Raw genomic sequence first — 21,340 nt, 5'->3', positions numbered from 1 at the left:
TTGCTTTAGAATTTTATGTTATACTTCAGTATGTTTCTTGTGGAAAAAAAGCTTTAGTTTTTTTCTTGACCACATGATTTGAAAATTACAAGCCAAAAATTGTAGAAAAACCTTTAATTTATACTTACCTAGTTTTTTCTTATGATTACATTCAGCTTCTACATTTTTGATAAAGTTGATGCTTATGAAATAGCATTAGTTTAAAAACTCATCCATTTTAAGAGTTTTATTTTTAATCTTGTTATTAATATCCTAGAGAGGTTTTATTAATGTCTGGATAATATTTAATCAGTTTTGTATTCCATAATTGAATTAATCATTTCATAATATAATATTATCATCATCTAAGTATTTAAAATATCAAATTCACCTTTAATTTGTAATTGACATTTTCTTGAGTGTCTAATATTATTTATAGTATATTAATTCTTTAGCAAAGTTGTCAATTGAAGTGGTAAGATATTAGATAAGTTTAGATTTTTGTCAAGGATCAAACTCAAGGCATGTGCTTCTTACTTTCCCTGTCCTGAAATAAAGTGCTTTTTAGGGGCACAGCAGGTAGGATATTTGCCTTGCACGTGGCCGACCCGGATTCATTCCCAGCATATGTTCCCCGAGCACCGCCAGGAGTAATTTCTGAGTGCATGAGCCAGGAGTAACCCCTGTGCATTGCTGGGTGTGACCCAAAAAGAAAAAAAAGTCAAAAGACAATGCAAGGGGTGGTACAGGGCTTTAGGTGCTTGCCTTGCATGCAGCAAACATTAATTTGATTCTCAACACTACATAGTGATACCAACGTAAGTGATCCCTGAGCACACAGAGCAAGAAATAAACCCTGAGCACAAATGGATGTTGCCCATTCTCCTGCCACCCTCCACTGTCTGTCCCTCAGAGAAAAGACAGTGCAAAAATTTAATGTTTACATTTTTTAGAGTAAGTTCATTATTATACACATATTATTGACCATACAGGAAAGGAAAAGTTTGAGTCATAAGGAGAGAAGATCAAACACAGTAGATATGTGCATGAATTAGGAATTTGGATTCCAGAGAGAGTCATCTTGGTTTTATTCACCATGTGTGTGACACTGGGAGAATCACCTAATCTCCTCTAAGTATCTATCAGTCAGTGTCTTCATACTCAACATTTCACTAAGAAAAGTTCCTAAGATTAAAAACAAGTTCCTTCTACACGTAACTTTCAAAAAAATGTTTATTCTCTCTCTCTCTCTCTCTCTCTCTCTCTCTCTCTCTCTCTCTCTCTCTCTCTGGTGTACTGATGTCTGACATGAACTTATCTATTATTTTAACCTTTTCATGAAATTTGAAGGTCAGTAATGGTAGCTTGAATTTCCTGCTCAGAATGTGCTAAAGATAGTTGCCCCTGTTAAGTCCTTAAACTTTGAAATGCATTTATAGAAACTGGGCAGAGACCCCAGTTTTCATGTTGCCTCTGTAAATACTGGACAGGTGGCAACCTTCTTGCTTTCATTAAAGTGTTTGCCCACTTGAGATAAATTACCTCTTCCAGGTATCCAAATGGTGTGTCTGCAAGAGATCATTTACCTCTAACAGGGGAGAATGTTACTTCCACTGAAGTACTGGGATATTAATCATTATGAGAATGGACTAAAGAACCCTTTAGATAGTCAAACATTTTCATGTGGGTGATCCAGACTGAATTTCTAAAATATAAACACTGGTGCTGATTTTCTTTGAATTTTACTTCAATAAATAGAAGGATATATGGATACAAGTAGAATGTTCATATACTTTGTTATATATTTTCCTTCAAAATTGAATCTTATCTGGAAGATAAGAATGTTCACACTTTTTCTGTTACTATTCTGAACTTCCTTTCGTGGTATGGTTTTGGGTTAACTTTCTAGAGGTCATAGCAACTCGAAAAGGAAAAACTCAGAAATCTAGGTTGCATTTAGCCTAACACTGAGATTTCATGTTTAGGTTCTTTGAAAAGCAGTAGATAAACAAATTTGTCATATTAAGCTATTATTGGAAATTATTAAAAATTTAAGGCCTTATTGAATCCTGACTTTAAAAAAGAGCCTTGCCTCCGGTATCATCAGTGAACCAATAGCATCAGCATTTACTAGGAATGTGTTAGAAATACTTAATCTCAGGATTCACTCCAGAGTTACTTAGAATGTATATTTGAACTAGGTCCTGATGATTTGTATGATCAGTGAAGATTGTGAAGAAGTAATTAGAGGATGTTATTATTTAAGTGATTTCACTCATCTTTAATTGAAACAAGCATTGTTTGTGTCATTTCTGGCACTTGTTTGTATCATTTCTGGCACTTTAGCTACTAGTGTCAATTTGTGTCATTTATGGTATTTTAGCTACTAGTATCTATTTTGAGAAATTTTTTGTGTTGAATTTCATTTTCTTTGTTTCTTTTGCATTTTCCCCTTCAATTTTTTTTTTGTGAAAAATTTTAAGCATATCAAAAAGTGGAAATTTTTTTTTTTTTGCTTTTTGGGTCATACCCGGCGATGCACAGGGGTTACCTTAGGGGTTACCTCTGGTTTTGCGCTCAGGAATTACTCCTGGCAGTGCTCAGGGGACCATATGGGATGCTGGGAATCGAACCTGGGTCGGCCGTGGGCTAGGTAAACGCCCTACCCGCTGTGCTATTGCTCCAGCCCCCAAAAATGGAAAAAATTTTATAATGAACAGATATTTTCTTTTTTTTTCTTTTTCTTTTTTTCTTTTTGGGTCACACCCAGCGATGCTCAGAGGTTACTCCTGGCTTTGCACTCAGGAATTACTCCTGGCAGTGCTTGGGGGACCATATGGGATGCCGGGGATCGAACCCGGGTCGGCCGCGTGCAAGGCAAACGCCCTACCCACTGTGCTATCGCTCCGGCCCTGAACAGATATTTTCATTTAAAAAGTTTATTATAATTTTAAGAATGCTTTTTAAATATTATATTTGTTTTATTTAATTTCTGTGTTTTTTTTAGCAAATATAAGTGAGATATTATGGTATTTTTTTTCTCATTTATTTCACTTAGTCTAATAGTCTATAGGTCTATCCATATGATAGATAGCTTAGCTTAATAGTCACTTAGCTTAATAGTCTCTAGGTCTATCCATGTATTAAGTCATTATATATATATAATACATATGCTTTACATATTTTGCCAATTGACGGACATATAAGGCTTTTTTTAGTTCCTGGTTATTATAATTGATGCTGCTGTAAACTTGGAGAGCATATATATTTTTTCTGATTAGTGTTACTCTTGTTTTAAAGACTAATAGGATAACTGTTATATGGAGTGGGATAACTGTAGAAGTGGGTAACTATTTTATGGAATTTTATATAAAATTCCTAATCTTATATAAAAAGGGTAGAGAGGATGGACCACATACAGTGGTGCTCAGGGCTTACTCCTGGGTCTTTGCTCAGGGATCACTCTCAGGTACTGTATGGGTACCATACAGGATGCCAGGCATTGAACCTGGGTTGGTCGTGTGCAAGGGTAAGCACCATATCTACTGTATTATTGCCTTACCTCTTGAATCCTGTTTTACATGTGACATGCATGTGACTATATGCACAATAAATGATTGGCAGGCTCATGATTTACTGATAAGCATAAATTAATTTGAGATAGTTGCAACTTATTGTAACTTATTACAATGTGAAAATACATATCATTTCTGTTCATCATTATGTGACAGTTTTTGCGATTAACAATAGATAATAAATTCAGTAAATAATAAAACAATAATACAGAAAATATACAGTAGATAATTAAGTTATAAAATTGATCTATAAATCAGTTTTATGTCCATATATAAGTAATTAGCAGAGAAACCACAAAAACAATTCTGTTTAAAATGCCATCAAAAAGAAACAACTTCAAATAAATTTAAGCCAAGAGAAGTATTCATACATGGAAACCAATGATATTATTATTATTGTTATTATTATTATTATTAGTCGTTTGGGCCACACCCAGTGATGCTCAGGGGTTATTCCTGGCTCTGCACTCTGGAATCACTCCTGGCAGTGCTCGGGGGACCATATGGGATGCTGGGAATCGAACCCGGGTTGGCTGCATACAAGGCAAACCCCCTGCCTGCTGTATGTTGCTCCAGCCCCATGAGTTTCTTTCTTTTGGAAAAAAATCTTAACACAGCGATTTACATTAGTTGAGTTTCAGGCATAAGATGTTGCAACGCCTATCCCATCATCAGTATTACCTTCTCTCCACAATCGTCCCTAGTTTCTCTTCTAACCCCCAACCTGCCTCCTTGACAGGTATATTTGTAAGTTTGGTTGTTATAGTTTAGGTCTCATGCTTTCAGTTTTGTTGCTTCTGTGATTCTGATATATAGTCACACCTCAGCTCTGTATGCCAATGTGTCAGAGGCTTCTGCCACCTCCTGTCACTTCTAACCTCCACTCCTTGGTTTCTTTTTTCCTTATCTTCTCAGTTCTATAATCCAGGGATCAGGGTAATATAGATTTCCCTCCTTTGATGTCTTGAATTTCCTTTCCTGTTATTCTGTATACCACAGACAAATTAGACGATTCTGTATTTGCCTTTCTTCTTCTGAATTACTTAGCTTAATATGATATCCTCCAGGTCCATTCAAGTCGCAGTGAATTGTATGATTTTTAAAAAATATGAGCCACAGTCAGTGGTACTTAGGGCCTCTAGGGCCACACTCAGCAAGGTTTAGAGGTCATGCAGGGAGCACTTGGGTCACACTTGCAGAGCTAGCTCTACCACTTGATCCTCTGACCTGACAATAACTGTTTGCATAAGAAAGCATTGCACGTTGCTGTCTTCTTATAAGATTGCTGTATTTTAAGTAGTAGTTTTAAGTAGTAGTGTTGGTTTATATAATGTTTTAAAGTACTTTAAATTTTATTGTTCAAAATATGAGCATTTATTAATATCTGAATATTATAAGGACTAAAATAAAGATTGAAATGACAGTAGCAACTGCGCCTTAAAATTGGTGGAACACTCTTAGTAGTTTAGCTTCCTTCCTTACACATTGAGATCTGGAGCCCCACTTTAGAATGACTCTTTGAAGCAATTTGTTTTCTTTTGCTTTTTGCTAAGTGGGTCCCAAGGGGTTGGGTGAAGCAGTGCTGCTTGGGCTGAATGGCGTTAGGGCTATCAGTGCTTGTGAGCATCCAGGACTAGTACTGTTGGTGCTTGGGGACCATTTGGTACTGGGTATTGAACTGGCTCGAGGCCTAACACATGTAAGACCTGTGCTCCAGTCCTTTGAACTATGTCCTTGGCCTGAAACAATTCTTTATGAATTTATTTTAAAGATATTAGATCAGTAAGGTGCACTATTGCCCCTTCTGTTTGAAAAAATAATATAGAACATGGGATCCTTTTCTGTTTTGAAAAACAGTGCAATTAAATAGCAGAAAAGTGATTAGTAGATATATTTGCAATAAAGAAGAATTTCTTAAGTGTAACATGGCAGACATTTTACAGTCTAGATAAGTTTAGACATGAGGAATTTTAATGACCTTATTTTATGTTTTTATTTCTGTATCATTATACAAAACTTCTACAACTATGTCAGTGGAGGATTGCTTTGTTTCTTCATTTATTTCATTTTTACTTTATATTATATAATGTGAAGTATATTATAAAAGCACTTCTTGCTCATCAAAGCATAAATTATTTAGTGCTTTTTCTGTAGTGGCTTGGGAGTTAGCTGTCATTAAATTAGAGTGTATCTTTTTATCCACTTCTTAAAATTTTGGGAAAAATGCTTCACACAGAACATTGTAATCTGATTTCACCTTTTACTTGGTTAGTGTTTAAGCAACACACTTCTGTGACGTAGTAAAAAGCAAACAAACCCAAACATAACTTATTAAGGTTGTGTTATGGTTAATTCTTGCTTCAAAGGCTCTTTATCTCTGAATTTTTTTGCTTGTTTGTTTTGCTTTCATCACTGTCACTGTCACTGTCATCCGTTGCTCATCGATTTGCTCGAGCGGGCACCAGTAATGTCTCTATTGTGAGACTTGTTGTTGCTGTTTTTGGCATTTCAAATACTCCACAGGTAGCTTGCTAGGCCCTGCCTTGCAGGCGATATACTCTTGGTAGCTTGCCAGGCTCTCCGAGAGGGGCGGAGGAATCGAACCCGGGTTGGCTGCATGCAAGGCAAACTCCCTACCCGCTGTGCTATTGCTTCAGCTTTTGCTTTCATAATCCTGGTAATTTGCTTTCATACTCCTGGTAATTTCCTAAAAAATAATGAGCCTTGGGCTCCAGAGATAGCTTAACAACTGAGGTGTCTGCTTTGTATGTGGGAGGTCCAAGTTTGCTCCCCCAGCATTGCATAGACCATAAGAACCCCTGAACAGCACACTGGGAGCAGCCCCCGGCACTATCAGGCCATAAAACAAAACAAACAAAAATCCCCTAAAACAAAAACCAGAAACAAAATACAATGAGCTTTTTGTTTATTTGAAAGCACAGTTTTTGACATGAATTAATTATTCTTGATTTTGTTTACCTATTGTACAGTCTCTTCATTTAACAAATTATTATATTCAGCATTGTTTAGCTGTAGGAAGGAATACAGTTAATCCAACAACTATATGATAACATATGTATTGCTCGACTGGCACAGTTAGGCTAAAGAATTTTCTAAAATGACAAAGGCACATAAAAGGAGTTCCTAACTAGTTAAAGAAACAATACTTTCATTAGGCATTGGATTCATGTAGGTAAAATTGGCTCTTCAATAGTGACCTGCTAAATTTATAAAATAATTTATTGATTTCCTTCCTTCCTTCCTTCCTTCCTTCCTTCCTTCCTTCCTTCCTTCCTTCCTTCCTTCCTTCCTTCCTTCCTTCCTTCCTTCCTTCCTTTCTTCCTTCCTTCTCTCCCTTCTTCCCTCCCTCCCTCCCTTCCTTCCTTCTCACATCCATTCCTTCCTGCCTCCTTCCCTCCCTCCCTTTCTATTTGGTGTTTGGCCATACCCTGACTATGCTCAGGGGACCATATATGGTGCTGAGGATTGAACCTATGCTGCTCACATACAAGGCAAATATTTTATCTATTGTACAGTCTCTTCATCCCCTAATAATTCTTTTATCTAAGTGTTCCACATTCACTGTATCACTGTCATCCTGTTGTTCATTGATTTACTCGAGTGGACTCCAGTAATGTCTCTGTTCATCCTAGCCCTGAGATTTTAGCAGCTTCTCCTTACTCGTCTTTCCCAACGGTTGGAGGCTCTTTCAGGGTCAGGGGAATGAGACCTGTTATAATGTTCCACATTATATGTATATAAAGTGAGTGAATTAATTTTTTAAATAATTTATGTAAGGAATCTGATTATTATTTTTTAAATTATATATAATTGGGCTGGAGCGATAGCACAGCAGTTGGGCTTTCGCCTTTCACGCGGCCAACCTGTGTTCGATTCCTCCGCCCTCTCAGAGAGCCTGGCAAGCTACCGAGAATATGGAGCCCACACGGCAGAGCCTGGCAAGCTACTCGTGTGTATTGGATATGCCAAAAACAGTAACAAGAAATCTCTCAATGAGAGACGTTACTGGTGCCCGCTTGAACAAGTCAATGAGCAACAGGATGATATATGATTAAATTTCTTGTTTTTTCTTTTCTTGTTATTTATTTATTTAATATTTATTTAAAAAAATTTGTTGATTCACCTTGAGATACACTTATAAGACTTCATGTCTGAGTTACAATTACACAATGGTCAAACACCTATTCCTCCACCAGTGCACATTCCCCACCAAGGAATCTGATTATTAACAAAAAAGCACTGCACTGTAGTACTGTCATCCTGTTGTTCATCGATTTGCTCGAGTGGGCACCAGTAATGTCTCCATTATGAGACTTGTTGTTACTGTCTTTCGGATATCGAATATGCTGTGGGGAGCTTGCCAGGCTCTGCTGCACTGGTGGGATACTCTTGGTAGCTTGCTGGGCTCTTCGAGAGGGAATGGAGGAATTGAACCCAGGTCGGCGGCATGCAAGGCAAATGCCCTACCCGCTGTGCTATTGCTCCAGTCCAATTAACAAAAAGTTATTTTAATTATTTTTTAATGCCTTTTTATCTATGGATTCTCAGAGTATGTTTATGAGGAAAATATAGAATTAAATTTATAGTTCCTTATTATATTAGTAGATGTCAATGCATCAGTAACTGGCAGAAATAAATTCTACATGAAGAGTATTATAATTTTGTTCAATTAATAGTATATCCATTTAATGTATAATTTTGTAGTAGTATGGTTTTTAAATTTTGACAGCTTCATAAATTAAAACAACTATCTTTTATTAGGGGAATTATGAAATAAAATAAGATTCATTTTTGAACACAGGGTCTCTCTCAGAAAGTTCTTTATAACATAGAAGACTGCTGACTGATAACCTCAGTGTTGCTCATTAGTATTGAATTATGTGTATTTTAGAATTATAAAGCATTTTTCACTTGAGTAATACTGGCCAATTTTTTTTGGGGGGGAGGAGTGCACTTAGTGATGCTCAGGGCATGCAGACTCTTGGCACTGCACTCAAGAATTACTCCTGGCAGTGCTCAGGGAATCATATGGGATATTGGGGATTGAATAAGGATCTGCCATGTATAAGGCAAGCATCCTGCCTTCTGTACTATTGCTCTGGCCCCTGGCCAAATATTCTTTTTTGGCTTTTGATATAAAAATAAGATATAATTAACTCCAATAGTAAATATATTTAGAATAGTATACTACTGAATATTGAATATAAATGATCTCTTCACGCTTGTCATTTACACGGATAGTATCATAAGACAAGTAATGACAGATTAAGACCTGCCTAGCAGAGGGAAAACTAAATTACACGACTTTTATTAAGGCATAAATAAACCTATTAACCATTATCTTGAATACTAATTAGTAGAAAGAGCACTGACAATTTTATTTATCAACATTAAACACAATTATTAATTACAGACCTGATGAATCCAGCAGTAAGCAGGCCATGTTGACTATGCTGGGACCTTAAGTCCATTATATGAGAGGGATGATTACTGAAATCCTGTGGGGAAATAAGTAATTGTTGTTGTAAAATTTTAATTGCCTTGGAATAGGCAAATTATGTGTTCTTGTCTGACAATATAAATAGTATGACATTAAGGTAACAAGTTATAGTAGTTGTAAATAGAAAATGAATTTGTTAGCTTTTTTAAACAGAGAGTGATGATGAATTTTTATCATCCGTTCTTTGTAAATGAAATACTGTAAATGCATCCAATTTTCTATAGGTGTATAAACATATATATATTGCTTAGTGCTGAGTTATTTTATGCTTGTTTTCAAGTAAAGATTAATGTCAGGAGACTTTTTGAGTGATTGGGAATTAGTAATTAAAAGACATTTTCATTGTGTTGTGATTGGCGGTATTATGAAATGAGTAAGAAAATTCACAGTTTTCTCTCTTTTTTATTTGAAGATCCAAATTCCAGAATTAGTGGACATTTACTCATAGGTGCAGCAAAGAATTCTTTTGCAAAACTCATGGATAAAATTAGTTTGGCAATGGAGAGCCTACCTCTGCAGAGTAGTAGAAGTATTACATATGTAGAAAAGGATTCCCTGGTTCAGCGGCTGGCCCGTGGACTTCATAAAGTAAACACAGTGGCATTGAAATATGGTCTCTCTGGGCATGTACCCCTTTTGGTATGTATGCAATTTTATGAAATAGTGACTTTAGTACTTTTAAGTTTAATTCTAAAAGATTTGCTTGAAATTTAAATTAGTTGTTCAGAAATGTATCCAAATTTTCTGTCAACTTTTAGTGAAATAAATAAAAGCTATCCAAATAAATGGTTTAAAAATGTGTTAATTTCATAATGTTCTTGGAGAATTTTAGGCAATACCCAGAGGTGCTCAGAGGCTGTTATGGCTCTGTGCTCAGAAGTAACCCCTGTCAGTGCTCAGGGACCTGTATGTTGCTAAGGATTGAAGAGAGTCTGCTGTGTTCTAGACGAACACTTTATCCCCATTTATCTCTCTGGCCCTACAAATATTTAAAATATCAAGATGCATGTGGCAGTGAAGTAGTATAGCAAATAAGACACTTGCCATGTATAGGCAAACTGACCTGGTTTTGATTCCCATATGCTCCCTTGAGCACTGTTAGAAATGATCTCTGAACTCAGAGCTAAGAGTAAACCCTGAGCACCACTGGCTATGGTCCCCAAACAAAAACCAATCAGGATATAGAAGTCCAGATATAAGTTCTAAATTTGCTTGTATACACAACTTCAGAATTGTCTGAGACAAAAGCAGATCTTATGTTTTAGCCATTTAGATGATTTCTTTTGTCCATTTATTCACAATTAAATAAAAATATTGTCCATAGAACTTTATCTCTAAGTTTTAGTAATAGCTGGTATAACTTAAGTTATGTTGTGATTGATAAAACAGGAATTGATATTGCTTTATTAGTAAATTTGTAATTAGTGATTGTGAAGTTATCATTTCACAACAGAAAAGTACAGCATCTTTGCAGAAGCAAATACTTGGATTTACACAAAGACTACATGCTGCAGAAGTGGAGCGTCGCTCATTGCGCTTAGAGGTCACAGAATTCAAAAGAAATGTGAATGAAATGAAAAAGGAACTTGAAAAAGCCCAAGGGCTCCAAATGCAGTTAAATGAATTTAAGCATTCTGTAAGTATTTGTGATTTTTTTTGAAAACCTATGACTTTTGTGAAGTCTCTTTTGTGATAGCACTTGTAGTACTGTTGTCCCCTTGTTCATCGATTTGCTCAAGCGGGCACCAGTAACATCTCCATTGTGAGACTTGTTGTTACTGTTTTTGGCATATCGAATATGCTTTTGGCATATCAGTACGCCACGGGTAGCTTGCCAGGCTCTGTCTCGTGGGTGGGATACTCTTGGTAGCTCAGGGCTCTCTGAGAAGGATGGAGGAATAGAACCTGGGCCAGCCATGTGCAAAGCAAACGCCCTACCTGCTGTGCTATCGCTCCAGTCCAAACAATTTATTTTTTTTTGCTCTTTTTGGGTCACACCTGGCAATGCAGAGGGGTTACTCCTGGTTCATGCACTCAGGAATTACTCCTGGCAGTGCTCGGGGACCGTATGGGATGCTGGGAATTGAACCTGGGTCGACTGCATGCAAGGCAAATGCCATACCCGCTTTGCTATTATGCTCTAGCCCCAAGTGAAGCAGTGGGAGTGGAAAAGGAACAAAGAAATCTGTAACTGACTATGATCAATTAATTGTAAACACCACTGCACTTGGACCAGCCACGATAACAAAGTCCCATTTAAAGGATTTTTTTTTTGCTTCAGAAAACTACTTTGAAAATGCCCTAACATGATGGAACATTACATAACTGAAACCCAGTCATGAACAACTTTGTAACTGTGTATCTCACTGATTCATTAAAAAAAAAAATAAGAAAGAAAATATCCTACGGTTACATACTTCAAAGTTGCTATGATGCAAGATTTTACATGACGATCTCACTGCAAAATAGAAGTGATAATTATGTGACATGATAGAGATACTGACTAAGGTAGTGGTGGCAATCATACTGTGATGTGTATAAATGTAACATTGAGCAACTTGTGCACCTTAAAGTTACAAAGAGTTAAATTCCAATTAAATCTTTCTTAAAAGAAAGTTATACGAGTTAAAAGAAGACTGATAATGTGTTACTGAAACTCAAAACTTGATTCAAATGTGACTGAAACTGTGAAAAGAAGATTAAGGAGAAGTTAGGATAGCAGTTTATCCACTGCTAGAGTGAATAAACCCCAAAATATATAATAAAAACTAAAATGACAGTTACTGAGAAACCTGGTATTTGGAGGTGATAAAATTTTCTTTTTTCTTTTTATATTGAACAGGTGTATATTTAAATATGTTTTAAGTATGTAGCTGAGTTGAGGCCTGGATCAACACCAGAGGTACTAAGCAAGGGGTACATGGGGCTCAGAGATTAAACCCAGGACCTTGCACAGGCAAGGCATATATTTTACCACTTGAACTATTTCTTGACCCCTGTTGAATATTTTGAGTAAATTTGGTTATTTAGTATTAAATAAAATTCTTTTTCTAAAAAGATTTTAATTTGTTTAACTTCTATCAAGGATTTATATGTATTTATGTAAAAAGCAGAAAATGAAAGGCCTTCTCTCTACAAAACAGCACTAGATAAAGATCAAATGTGTAAATATGTAGCGTATAATCATATAAGCTATTCTTCTATTTGTCCCTGGGTTATTGTTCTTAATGTAAATATATGAATATTGGGTTGAAAGATTAGCTTAAAAACTGTCATGTAACTGATGTTAGCTAATATAAATATTAATATAAAACTATTTTTTGTCGTTCTGAAACATGGTGCTGGGGATTGCACCCGGGGCCCCACACATGCAAGGGAAGTACTCTAACCCTGTTTACCTGATCTTAAGTGTGTTTCTTAAGTCTAGTACTTGAAGTACTTCCTTCTTCAGGAAAAGAAGTTGTTTTCTAAGTTTAACTTAATTTAAAATGTTGAATAGTTAACTTGGAATTTTCAGCTTTAGTATCTGTTGATACAGAGTACCAGACAGTAATTTAGTTATTAGGCCTATAAAACATAAATTCCATTATTATTAAAAATTGTTTTTATTATTCCAAATAGCTGTTAAATAATTGTGAATTAGCCTTCTGATTGGAGATTCTAAATGGCAAGAAAATTACTTGTCATTTAGTATCTAATGATACAAACTTTTCCTAACTTAAAAAGTTTTTTCCAGAGAAGGAAAATTCATGAGCGACTTTAATTATTTTCTTGGTTTTCAATACATGGTATTTATAAATTAAAATACAAGTGAGGAAATGAAGAAAATTCAAATCTCTCTAACCTTACCAACTCTGAAACCAATTACCGTTACACTGCGATTTGAATTCTTTCTCCACATTTTTCTTTGGGTGTATGTGTATTGCTTCTCCTTGTACACAGTTGTAAGTGACATAAACGTTTTCTGATCTTACATTATTTCACTTAAGATAAATGAATACAGTTGTTATCATGTGGGGGTGTGGAATTGCTCACTAGGGACTGCACACTTCATTGTGGTGCTTGTACCAAGGTTGCACACTTGGTTGTAGTGCTCACTAGGGATTACACCCTTGAATATGAGACTAACACATTTTTTGTGCATTGGGAGATCTCACAGTCTGCCGTGACTCTGAGGGTCCCATTGGCAGAGCCACTGCTTGTTGATGTCGGGTGATGCTAGGCATCAAAATTGCAGTCTTATGACTGCAAGACTGGGCTATTTTTTGTTATGGTGCCTCTTCTAAAATTTTCATTAGTGTTGAGGATTGTACAATATATACTTTTGAAAAGGCAAGTAATAGCAAATGACAGTTGCTTTGTGAGGGAGATAGCAAGAGAAGTTGGTGCCAAAATGAAAAGAGTGCTTTTTTATTATAATACAGAAAGACCTGTGTAATAAATTTATCTTCAGTGTTAGAGCTTGTGAAAGACTCTTTTATTCTGTGTGAACTGGTATACTTGCACTTCTTGGCCTCTAATGAAACTGTAAGTACATTTCTGTTTTTGTGTCATTTGTCAGAAAACTCAGAGATAAAAGTATTTGCATTTGACTTTAATAATTTATACATTATACATTTCTAGAATCATAACACTTTTATTTCTTCCCTCAAAGAATTTGAGTAAACATATTGTATTTTTGTCTATATCAGATATTTAGCAATATGTTTGTATAGTTTTTATGCCGAAATGCAGTTCTGAAGACTAAAGGAACAAAGGGAAGTTAGTTTTTAACTGATTATTTTACTTATTTGTTTATTTTTTAATTGGATCACCGTGAGAACAGTCACAAAGGTTTCCAGTGTAAGTCTCGGTCCATAGTGATCAAATATCCATCCCCTCACCAGTGCACACCCTCCACTACCAAGAACCCTAGTACACCCCCCTGCCCCCCCTCCATGTGGCAGATGATTTCCACTCCACTCTCTCTCCACTTCGATCACATTCAATATTTCGACAAAAGACCCACCATTATTATCTGAAATCCTCCCCAACAATCAGACCTGCCGAAAAGTCATCACTAGATAATTTGTTTTCTATTGTTGATATGAAGAGCCTTTTGTATTTCTGATATTTTAGTAATAAGTCTGGAGGGAGTTCTTCCAGAAGCTGCTGCGTTCAGAGATTGATTTGTGTGCCTTGGGTTCGTGGCTGTTCAGGAGCCAGGAGTCATTCGTAGGTGGCAACGACAGGGTGGAGAGAGGGGCCAGTTCCACCCCCCCATCCCATGAGGCCCTGCGTGTCAGTCACTGCAGTCTCATACCTGTCTGTCCAGTAGGCTCTGAAAAGGTGGTGCCACCACACCGCCGTGGAGAAAAGACGGAAGGGACAAACACCTTTCCCCACTCGTGGCTCTGGGATCATGGCCGTTCAAGTGCCATTTGTGGGTGGCAACTCAGTGGCAGGAAGAGGGGTCGATTCCACCCCCCATCATGAGAGGCCCCGAGTGTCACTGTTCTTTCTAGTTTTGGGCAGGGGCATATTCGAGATCATTTATTTTCCATTGTTCACTTTGCATATCAGGAAAGGTCGGAGGAATAGTCCTGATAGCCACATACTGGAGCCATGCTTGTAGAAGCTCATGGTCTCCAGGATTCCATCTGGAGAAGGTGGAGAGACTTCACCTCTCCATCTGGGGTGTCCCGGAGATACTGGCTCGGTATGGGGCCTGGAGAATTCTCCGGTGTTGTGGTGCCCACCGGGTTTCATCAGTGCTGAGTGTGGCAAGATCTTAACTGATTATTTTTTTCTTCAGAAATTGATCACCCATGAGAAGTTTGAAAGTGCATGTGAAGAGTTGAATAATGCATTACTTCGGGAACAGCAAGCACAATTGCTGTTGAATGAACAAGCACAACAACTACAGGAATTAAATTACAGACTTGAATTGCATTCCAGTGAGGAGGCTGACAAAAACCAAACTCTTGGAGAAGCTGTAAAGGTAGAAACACCTCCTTTGCATAACCTGTTCCTCATTTATATATGAATCTCTGAGGGACTGGATCCTGAATTGGAAATAGATCCAAAACATGAGATTTTGTTCTATAAAAGGTTTTATGAATGGAATAATACATACTGCTGAGACTTAAATTCTGAGCATGATTTCACGTGTGTTTAAAATGTAAAAAAGTAGGCTGTGCTTGATAGTTGAAAAATACGTGGAACATTTCCTAGTGCCAATTTTTAAAATTTCTTTTATCTTGTTTCTTCCTCTCTTTAGTTTGTGTGTGCATATATGTATGCCTGACTGTACATGCAAATGTATGCAAACATACCCTGTGGATGTTAAAATTTTTATCTTTTGGTTTGAAAGAGTTTAGGTCTGGCCTTTCTGATTCTTTTGTTTTGGTTTGTTTGGGGGGAGGGACACACTTGGTGGTGTTCAGGGCTTTCTCTCAGCTTTGTGCTTAGGAATTACTCCTGGAAGTGCTCAGAGGACCAAATGTTGTACTGAGGATTGAACCTGGGTCAGTTGCATGCAAGCCAAGTGCCTTAAACCCTGTACTATCCTCTGGTCGTCTCTCTGATTCTTATATAAGTGCATGTTTAGAAGAGGGAGGTTTATCTAGAAAGAGTTCATCTCTCTGTTAAATATTTATAGCAAAAGTATTTAGAAGGGAAAGAGAAGGTATAAAGTAGATTCATTTAGAAAACTTCATTAGTAAAAAAAGAAGAGAAAAAAGAATACTTCATTAGTGGATTAAGGGCTATGGTATCTGAAAATGTTGGTTATATGCTATAACAAAATTCTGTCTTATGATTTTAGTGCTTGTAAGTTTCCACTAGTGAGTTTATATTCCCTGAAACAACTAATCCCAAGAAAACTAAACGATATATCCTAACATATTGGGAGTTATACTTTATACATTAAGCCACAGCCATGCTCAAGGCCACTCTCCACACGTTTGGACAAGCCTCATTCATGAAGGGACTGGCAGAGGAACCCAGTGTGCGGGACCTGGGGCTGAGATCTCCAAGCCTGCTCGAATTGGGACTGGGCCTTCTCTAGCCAGACCCCCCATTTTCCAGTAGCTTGGAGTCACACCGACAAACTTCCCCTGGCGCCGTGTAGTCCCACCAATAGCCAACATCCAGAGACTATAAAACCAAGCTCCCGGAACCTTTGCGGCCATGCTACATCTAACAACTTTGTTCTCCTTCTTGGAGAATCTGACAAGCTACCAAGAGTCTATTGCTCGCATGGGAGAGCCTTGCAAGCTCCCCATGGCGTATTCATATACCAAATACAGTAAAAGATATATACATACCTCTTGTAGAGCTTGGCAAGCTACCGAGAGTATCCCACCTGCACAGCAGAGCCTGGCAAGCTACCTGTGGTGTATTTGATATGCCGAAAACAGTAATCATAGGTCTCATTTCCCTGACCCTGTAAGAACCTCAAATTGTTGGGAAAGATGAGTAAGGAGAGGCTGCTAAAATCTCAGTGCTGAGTGTAATAGAGATGTTACTGGTGCCCGCTCGAGTAAATCAATGAACAACGGGATGACAGTGATACAGTGTTACATTAAGCAACTCAGAGATACATAATTTATTATATAGCACTGTCTGTAGCACTGTCATCCCATTGTTCATCGATTTGCTCGAGCGAGCACCAGTAACATCTCCATTGTGAGACTTGTTGTTACTGTTTTTGGCATATTGAATACACCACAGGTAGCTTGCCAGACTCTGCCATGTGGGCGGGATATTCTTGGTTGCTTGCCGGGCTCTCTGAGAAGGACTGAGGAATCGAACCCAGGTCGGCTGCGTGCAAGGCAAATGCCCTACCCCCTGTGCTATCGCTCCAGTCCATTATTCTATGAGTCTTGTTTTTTTGTTTGTTTGTGTTTGGGCCATAACTGGTGGTAGTCAGAGCTTACTCCTGCCTCTGCATTTAGGGATCACTCTTAGCAGACTCGGTGGACCATATAGGTGTTAGGGATTGAACCAGTTGTGTTGGCCACATGCAAGGCAAATGCCCTACCTGCTCTACAATTTCTCTAGCCACACTATGAGTCTGTTTTGACTTATACTTGGGGAGGGTGTACACCCAGCAGTGCTTAGGGCTCATTGTACTCAGGCATCATTCCAGGTGGTATTGGGGGACCTTATGGCAGTGCTGTGAGATGCCATGGATTGAATGTAGGCTAGCTGTTTTTCGGCAAGCATCTTACCTGCTTTACTTTCTCCAGCTTATATATATGTGTGTATGTATATGTATGTGCATATACCACACACAGACATATATATCTTTGTGTGTGTTTGTGTATGAAATAGTGAAAAAAAGTTAGAACTTACTGTTTGTTGGATACTATGCTAGGTAAATTCTAAAAAGTTATGTAATCCTCATAGAACATTGTGGAATTTATTCTCTTTTTATATATTAGAAAATTCAGATATAAAGATGTTACATAACTTATGCATCCATTAATGATTGACCCATAAAGTCAGATTTCACAAACACTATGAATTATCATAGTGGTTTTTTTTTTTTTTTAAATTGGATTAACTAAGTAGACAAACCTTTATTTAGATTCCAGTTGTAACAAATCACAGCCGTATTTATATGTCCTTACAGTAATGTATATTTAAAAAAACTACATTTTAAATAAGAATTTTAATATAGACACCAGCTAGCCACATTGGCTTAGTTGGGGAAGTGAAGGGGTGAGGGCTGGAGTGGTGGGGTGGAGAGTGATACAATATATGCTCTGGAACTTAATGTCAAAACTCCTCTTCCCCAGAGGGAATAGGAAGTTTTATTTTTATTTTATTTTTAAAATTAAAAAAAATTTTTTACATGAATCATCATGAGGTACAGCTACAGACTTAGAAATTTTTGTGCTTACGTTTCAGTCATACAATGATTGAGTACCATTCCTCCACCAGTGCCCATTCCCCACCACTAATGATCCCAGTATTTCTCCCACTATCCCCATCCCTTCCCCCACCCACCCCACCTCTGTGGCGGGCATTCCCTTTTGCTCTCTCTCTCCTTTCGGGTGTTGTGGTTTGTAATATAGGTATTGAGTGGCCATCATGTTCAGTCTATAATCTGCTCTTAGCTTGCAATCTCCCATCCCGAGAGGGCCCTCCAAACAACCTTTACTTGGTGCATATCTGCACTGCCTTTTCCCCCAGTATATGAGGCCGGCTTCCAAGCCGTGAAGCAATCCTCCTGCTACACATCTCTACTATTCTTGGGTGTAAGTCTTGCATTCTGTTACTTTATATTCCACAAATGAGTGTAATCTTTCTATGTCTGTCCCTCTCTTTCTGACTCACTTTACTTAACATGATACTCTCCATTTTGATATACTTATATGCAAGTTTCATGAATGTCAAAACCTTTTAAAGAATATTTAAGGAAAGTATAAGTTGCTACATAAGTTTACACATACAAATATATCTCCATAGAACATTAATTTCCTCAGGATGGCAGGCATTTCCAAATTTCGAAGAAATGTCCCCATCTCTTTTTTTTTTTCTTTTTTGGGTCACACCCGGCGATGCACAGGGCACAGGGTTACTCCTGGCTCATGCACTCAGGAATTACTCCTGGCGGTGCTCGGGGGACCATATGGGATGCTGGGAATTGAACCCGGGTCGGCCTTGTGCAAGCAAACGCCCTACCTGCTGTGTGTTGCTCCAGCCCCCCCATCTCTTTAAAAACAGAATTCTGTATGATAGTCTCTACTTAAATTATCTTCATTTTTAAACTACCTCTGTAAAATTTGGGGTTGGGGATCACACCCATGGTCTTAAGGATTTACTCCTGGCTCTGGGCTTATCACTCCTGGTGTGCTTAGAGGACTGTATGAAGTGCCAGGAATTGAACTGGGTTTGGTTGCATCTTTCTCCCTTAGTTATTTCTCTGGCCCAATTTTATTTGTTTTCCAATGAAATCTAGAGAGTTCAATGGATTTTCTCATGTCTTCTGGCCTGTACATTGGTATTATAACTGGAATTCAATATTTTTAATTAGGAAATAAATATTAAAATTGAAAAATAAAATACTGATAAATTTAAAGAAACTTGCAGAAGATTAAAACCATCTTTTAATAATATTTCAGATTCTATTTTCCTCATTGTATGTACTAAGAATTTAAAGTGACTATTTTTACTAATAATAAACAAATGCCGGGAATTTTATACAGCTCAACTCTGTATATATTTATTTTTCTATGTAAACGAGGCCATACATCTATGCTGCTTTATAACTTGAGTCACTACCAGTTATAAACATTTTTATTGACCAACTGATATGATAAAAACATTATGATATTAGTTGTTTTATATATTTCCCTTTTTGGAGGTGTGTGTGGGGGGCTCCCAAATAGTGCTCAGGCAACTCTGAGGCCGCTCCTTGGCAAATTGGGTCAGGTACTTCAGTGCGAAACTGCTTAGTCCCTGCAGTGTTGGGACCTCCATCGGTTGGGGAGCCTGCATGTTTCTCAGGAACCATGGGTTCCAGGACTTGAATCAGGTTCCTGATGATGCAAAGCATGCACTTCTGGCCCCTGTAACATTTCCTCAGCCCACTTTCTTTTCCTTTTCTTTTTAGTTTAAGTGATAAATAGTCATATGAAAAAATTAGAATATATAAATGAAATTAAAATATTCTGGTAATATCACCAAATATATCTACTGTTAAAATTGATGTATCATTTAAATTTTATACTTGCAACCAAAGAGATATCCATCTAAGTGTAGATAGATAAAAATAAAACTGTATACCAAATGTACTTTTTTTTTAAAAATTGAATCACCACGAGAAGTTACACAGCTTTCAGGTTTAAGTCTCTGTCATACAATGATCAAACACTTATCCCTTCACCAGTCCAAGAAACCAATGAAAGAAACTCCACCACCAAGAAACCCAGTGTATCTCCCATCCCACCCTCCTCCATCCTCTCTCCCCCCGCCACCCCATGTTGCTGATGATTTTCACTTTACTCTTTCTTTACTTTGATTACATTCAATATTTCAACAGAAAACTCACTATTACTATTTGGAATTCTCCCCCAACAATCAGACCTGCCAAAAAGGCATCATTTGATAATTCGTTTTCCATTGCTGAGAATAAAGATCATATGAGGTCACACGGCCGCAATAGTGGCTGCGCGGTTTTGGATTTCTGGTATTTTAGTAAGTAAGTCCAGAGAAATTTCTGCCAGAAGTCATGTCACTGCAAGCTCATACCTCTGTTTAGTGGGCTCTAAAAGATGGCGGTCACCACGCCGCCGCCACCGAAAGGAAAGGCCAAGAGAGAAAAACCTTTCCCCTCCCAGGGCGGCATGGGGCCGTAGCTTAGTTAGTTAGTTCACAGTCTAGAAGCATTTTTGCAAGAAGCTGTTGGGTTCCGAAATTAGTTAGTGGGCCTTTGGGATCATGGTCGTTCAGGAGCGGAGCAGCCATTCGTGTAGGGCCACTCGGGGTCTCGTCTCCAAATATACTTTTTAAAGTTACTTTTCAAAAGCACCCTGTATAATAAATATAGTAGTGTTTGTTGTGCTTATTACTTGATAAAACTCACTTAAGTTCTTATTCCTACAGACTTAAATTAATTTCAATTTTTTCTTTTTCCTCTCTTGGTACTAAAGGGAATTCTAAGAGGAATAATTCTATAGCTAAAGCTTTCTAATGTATTTATGATCTTTTTTAGAAATTGACTAGGTAAAAGCCACGTACATTTTTAAAGTGTAAATAAAATTAATTGACCTATTGTAACTTTCTTTTTTAAGCCTTTAGTACTTTTTTCTTAAAATATATGAGAATTTTATTTTTTGCCCAAACTGGATATTATTGAAGATATTTTTGCCAGTTTGATCAATGTTATTAATACTTTGTTTCTTTGATAATTTTTCAACCAGTTTTTATAAGAATATTCACATTCTTATGCCTATGTCTGTTTGTATATAATGTAATTATAAACATAATTTGTAAAAGCATATAACTGTCATACTAGAGTCTTTTAATTCTATAATAGTGTGTAGTTTGTGTAGATATAGTATCTACCAGTAGATAAAAAAGCTGTTCATATTAATTCCGTTAAAATGCCAGTGGCTTAAATATTGTTGTCAGGAGTGGAGAATTGTTTAATTACTATCTCTTAATTAGAACTAGCAGGTGGTAGTGTGAAAATGCTCTCTTGTGGGAGGCAACATGGTTCAGTTGAAAAAGCCCTGGCCTTGGAACAAGTATTCCCAAATTTAAATCCTAGTTC

General features: G+C 37.3%; 1 protein-coding gene across 1 annotated transcript in view; it reads left to right on the top strand.

Annotated features, from left to right (window-relative positions):
- The window catches only part of CCDC171 (coiled-coil domain containing 171), a 318,539-nt gene that overhangs the window by 136,775 nt on the left and 160,424 nt on the right, over positions 1–21,340 (top strand). Inside the window, exons 17-19 of the mRNA XM_055123989.1 lie at positions 9,488–9,714; positions 10,529–10,711; positions 14,870–15,055. Of these exons, the coding sequence (XP_054979964.1) occupies positions 9,488–9,714; positions 10,529–10,711; positions 14,870–15,055 (596 nt within the window). The remainder of the gene's footprint in view (positions 1–9,487; positions 9,715–10,528; positions 10,712–14,869; positions 15,056–21,340) is intronic.

The sequence above is a fragment of the Sorex araneus genome, chromosome 1 (assembly GCF_027595985.1).
Source record: "Sorex araneus isolate mSorAra2 chromosome 1, mSorAra2.pri, whole genome shotgun sequence".
In the NCBI taxonomy this organism is placed as follows: domain Eukaryota; kingdom Metazoa; phylum Chordata; class Mammalia; order Eulipotyphla; family Soricidae; genus Sorex; species Sorex araneus.
This window is presented reverse-complemented; position numbering and strand designations above follow the sequence as displayed.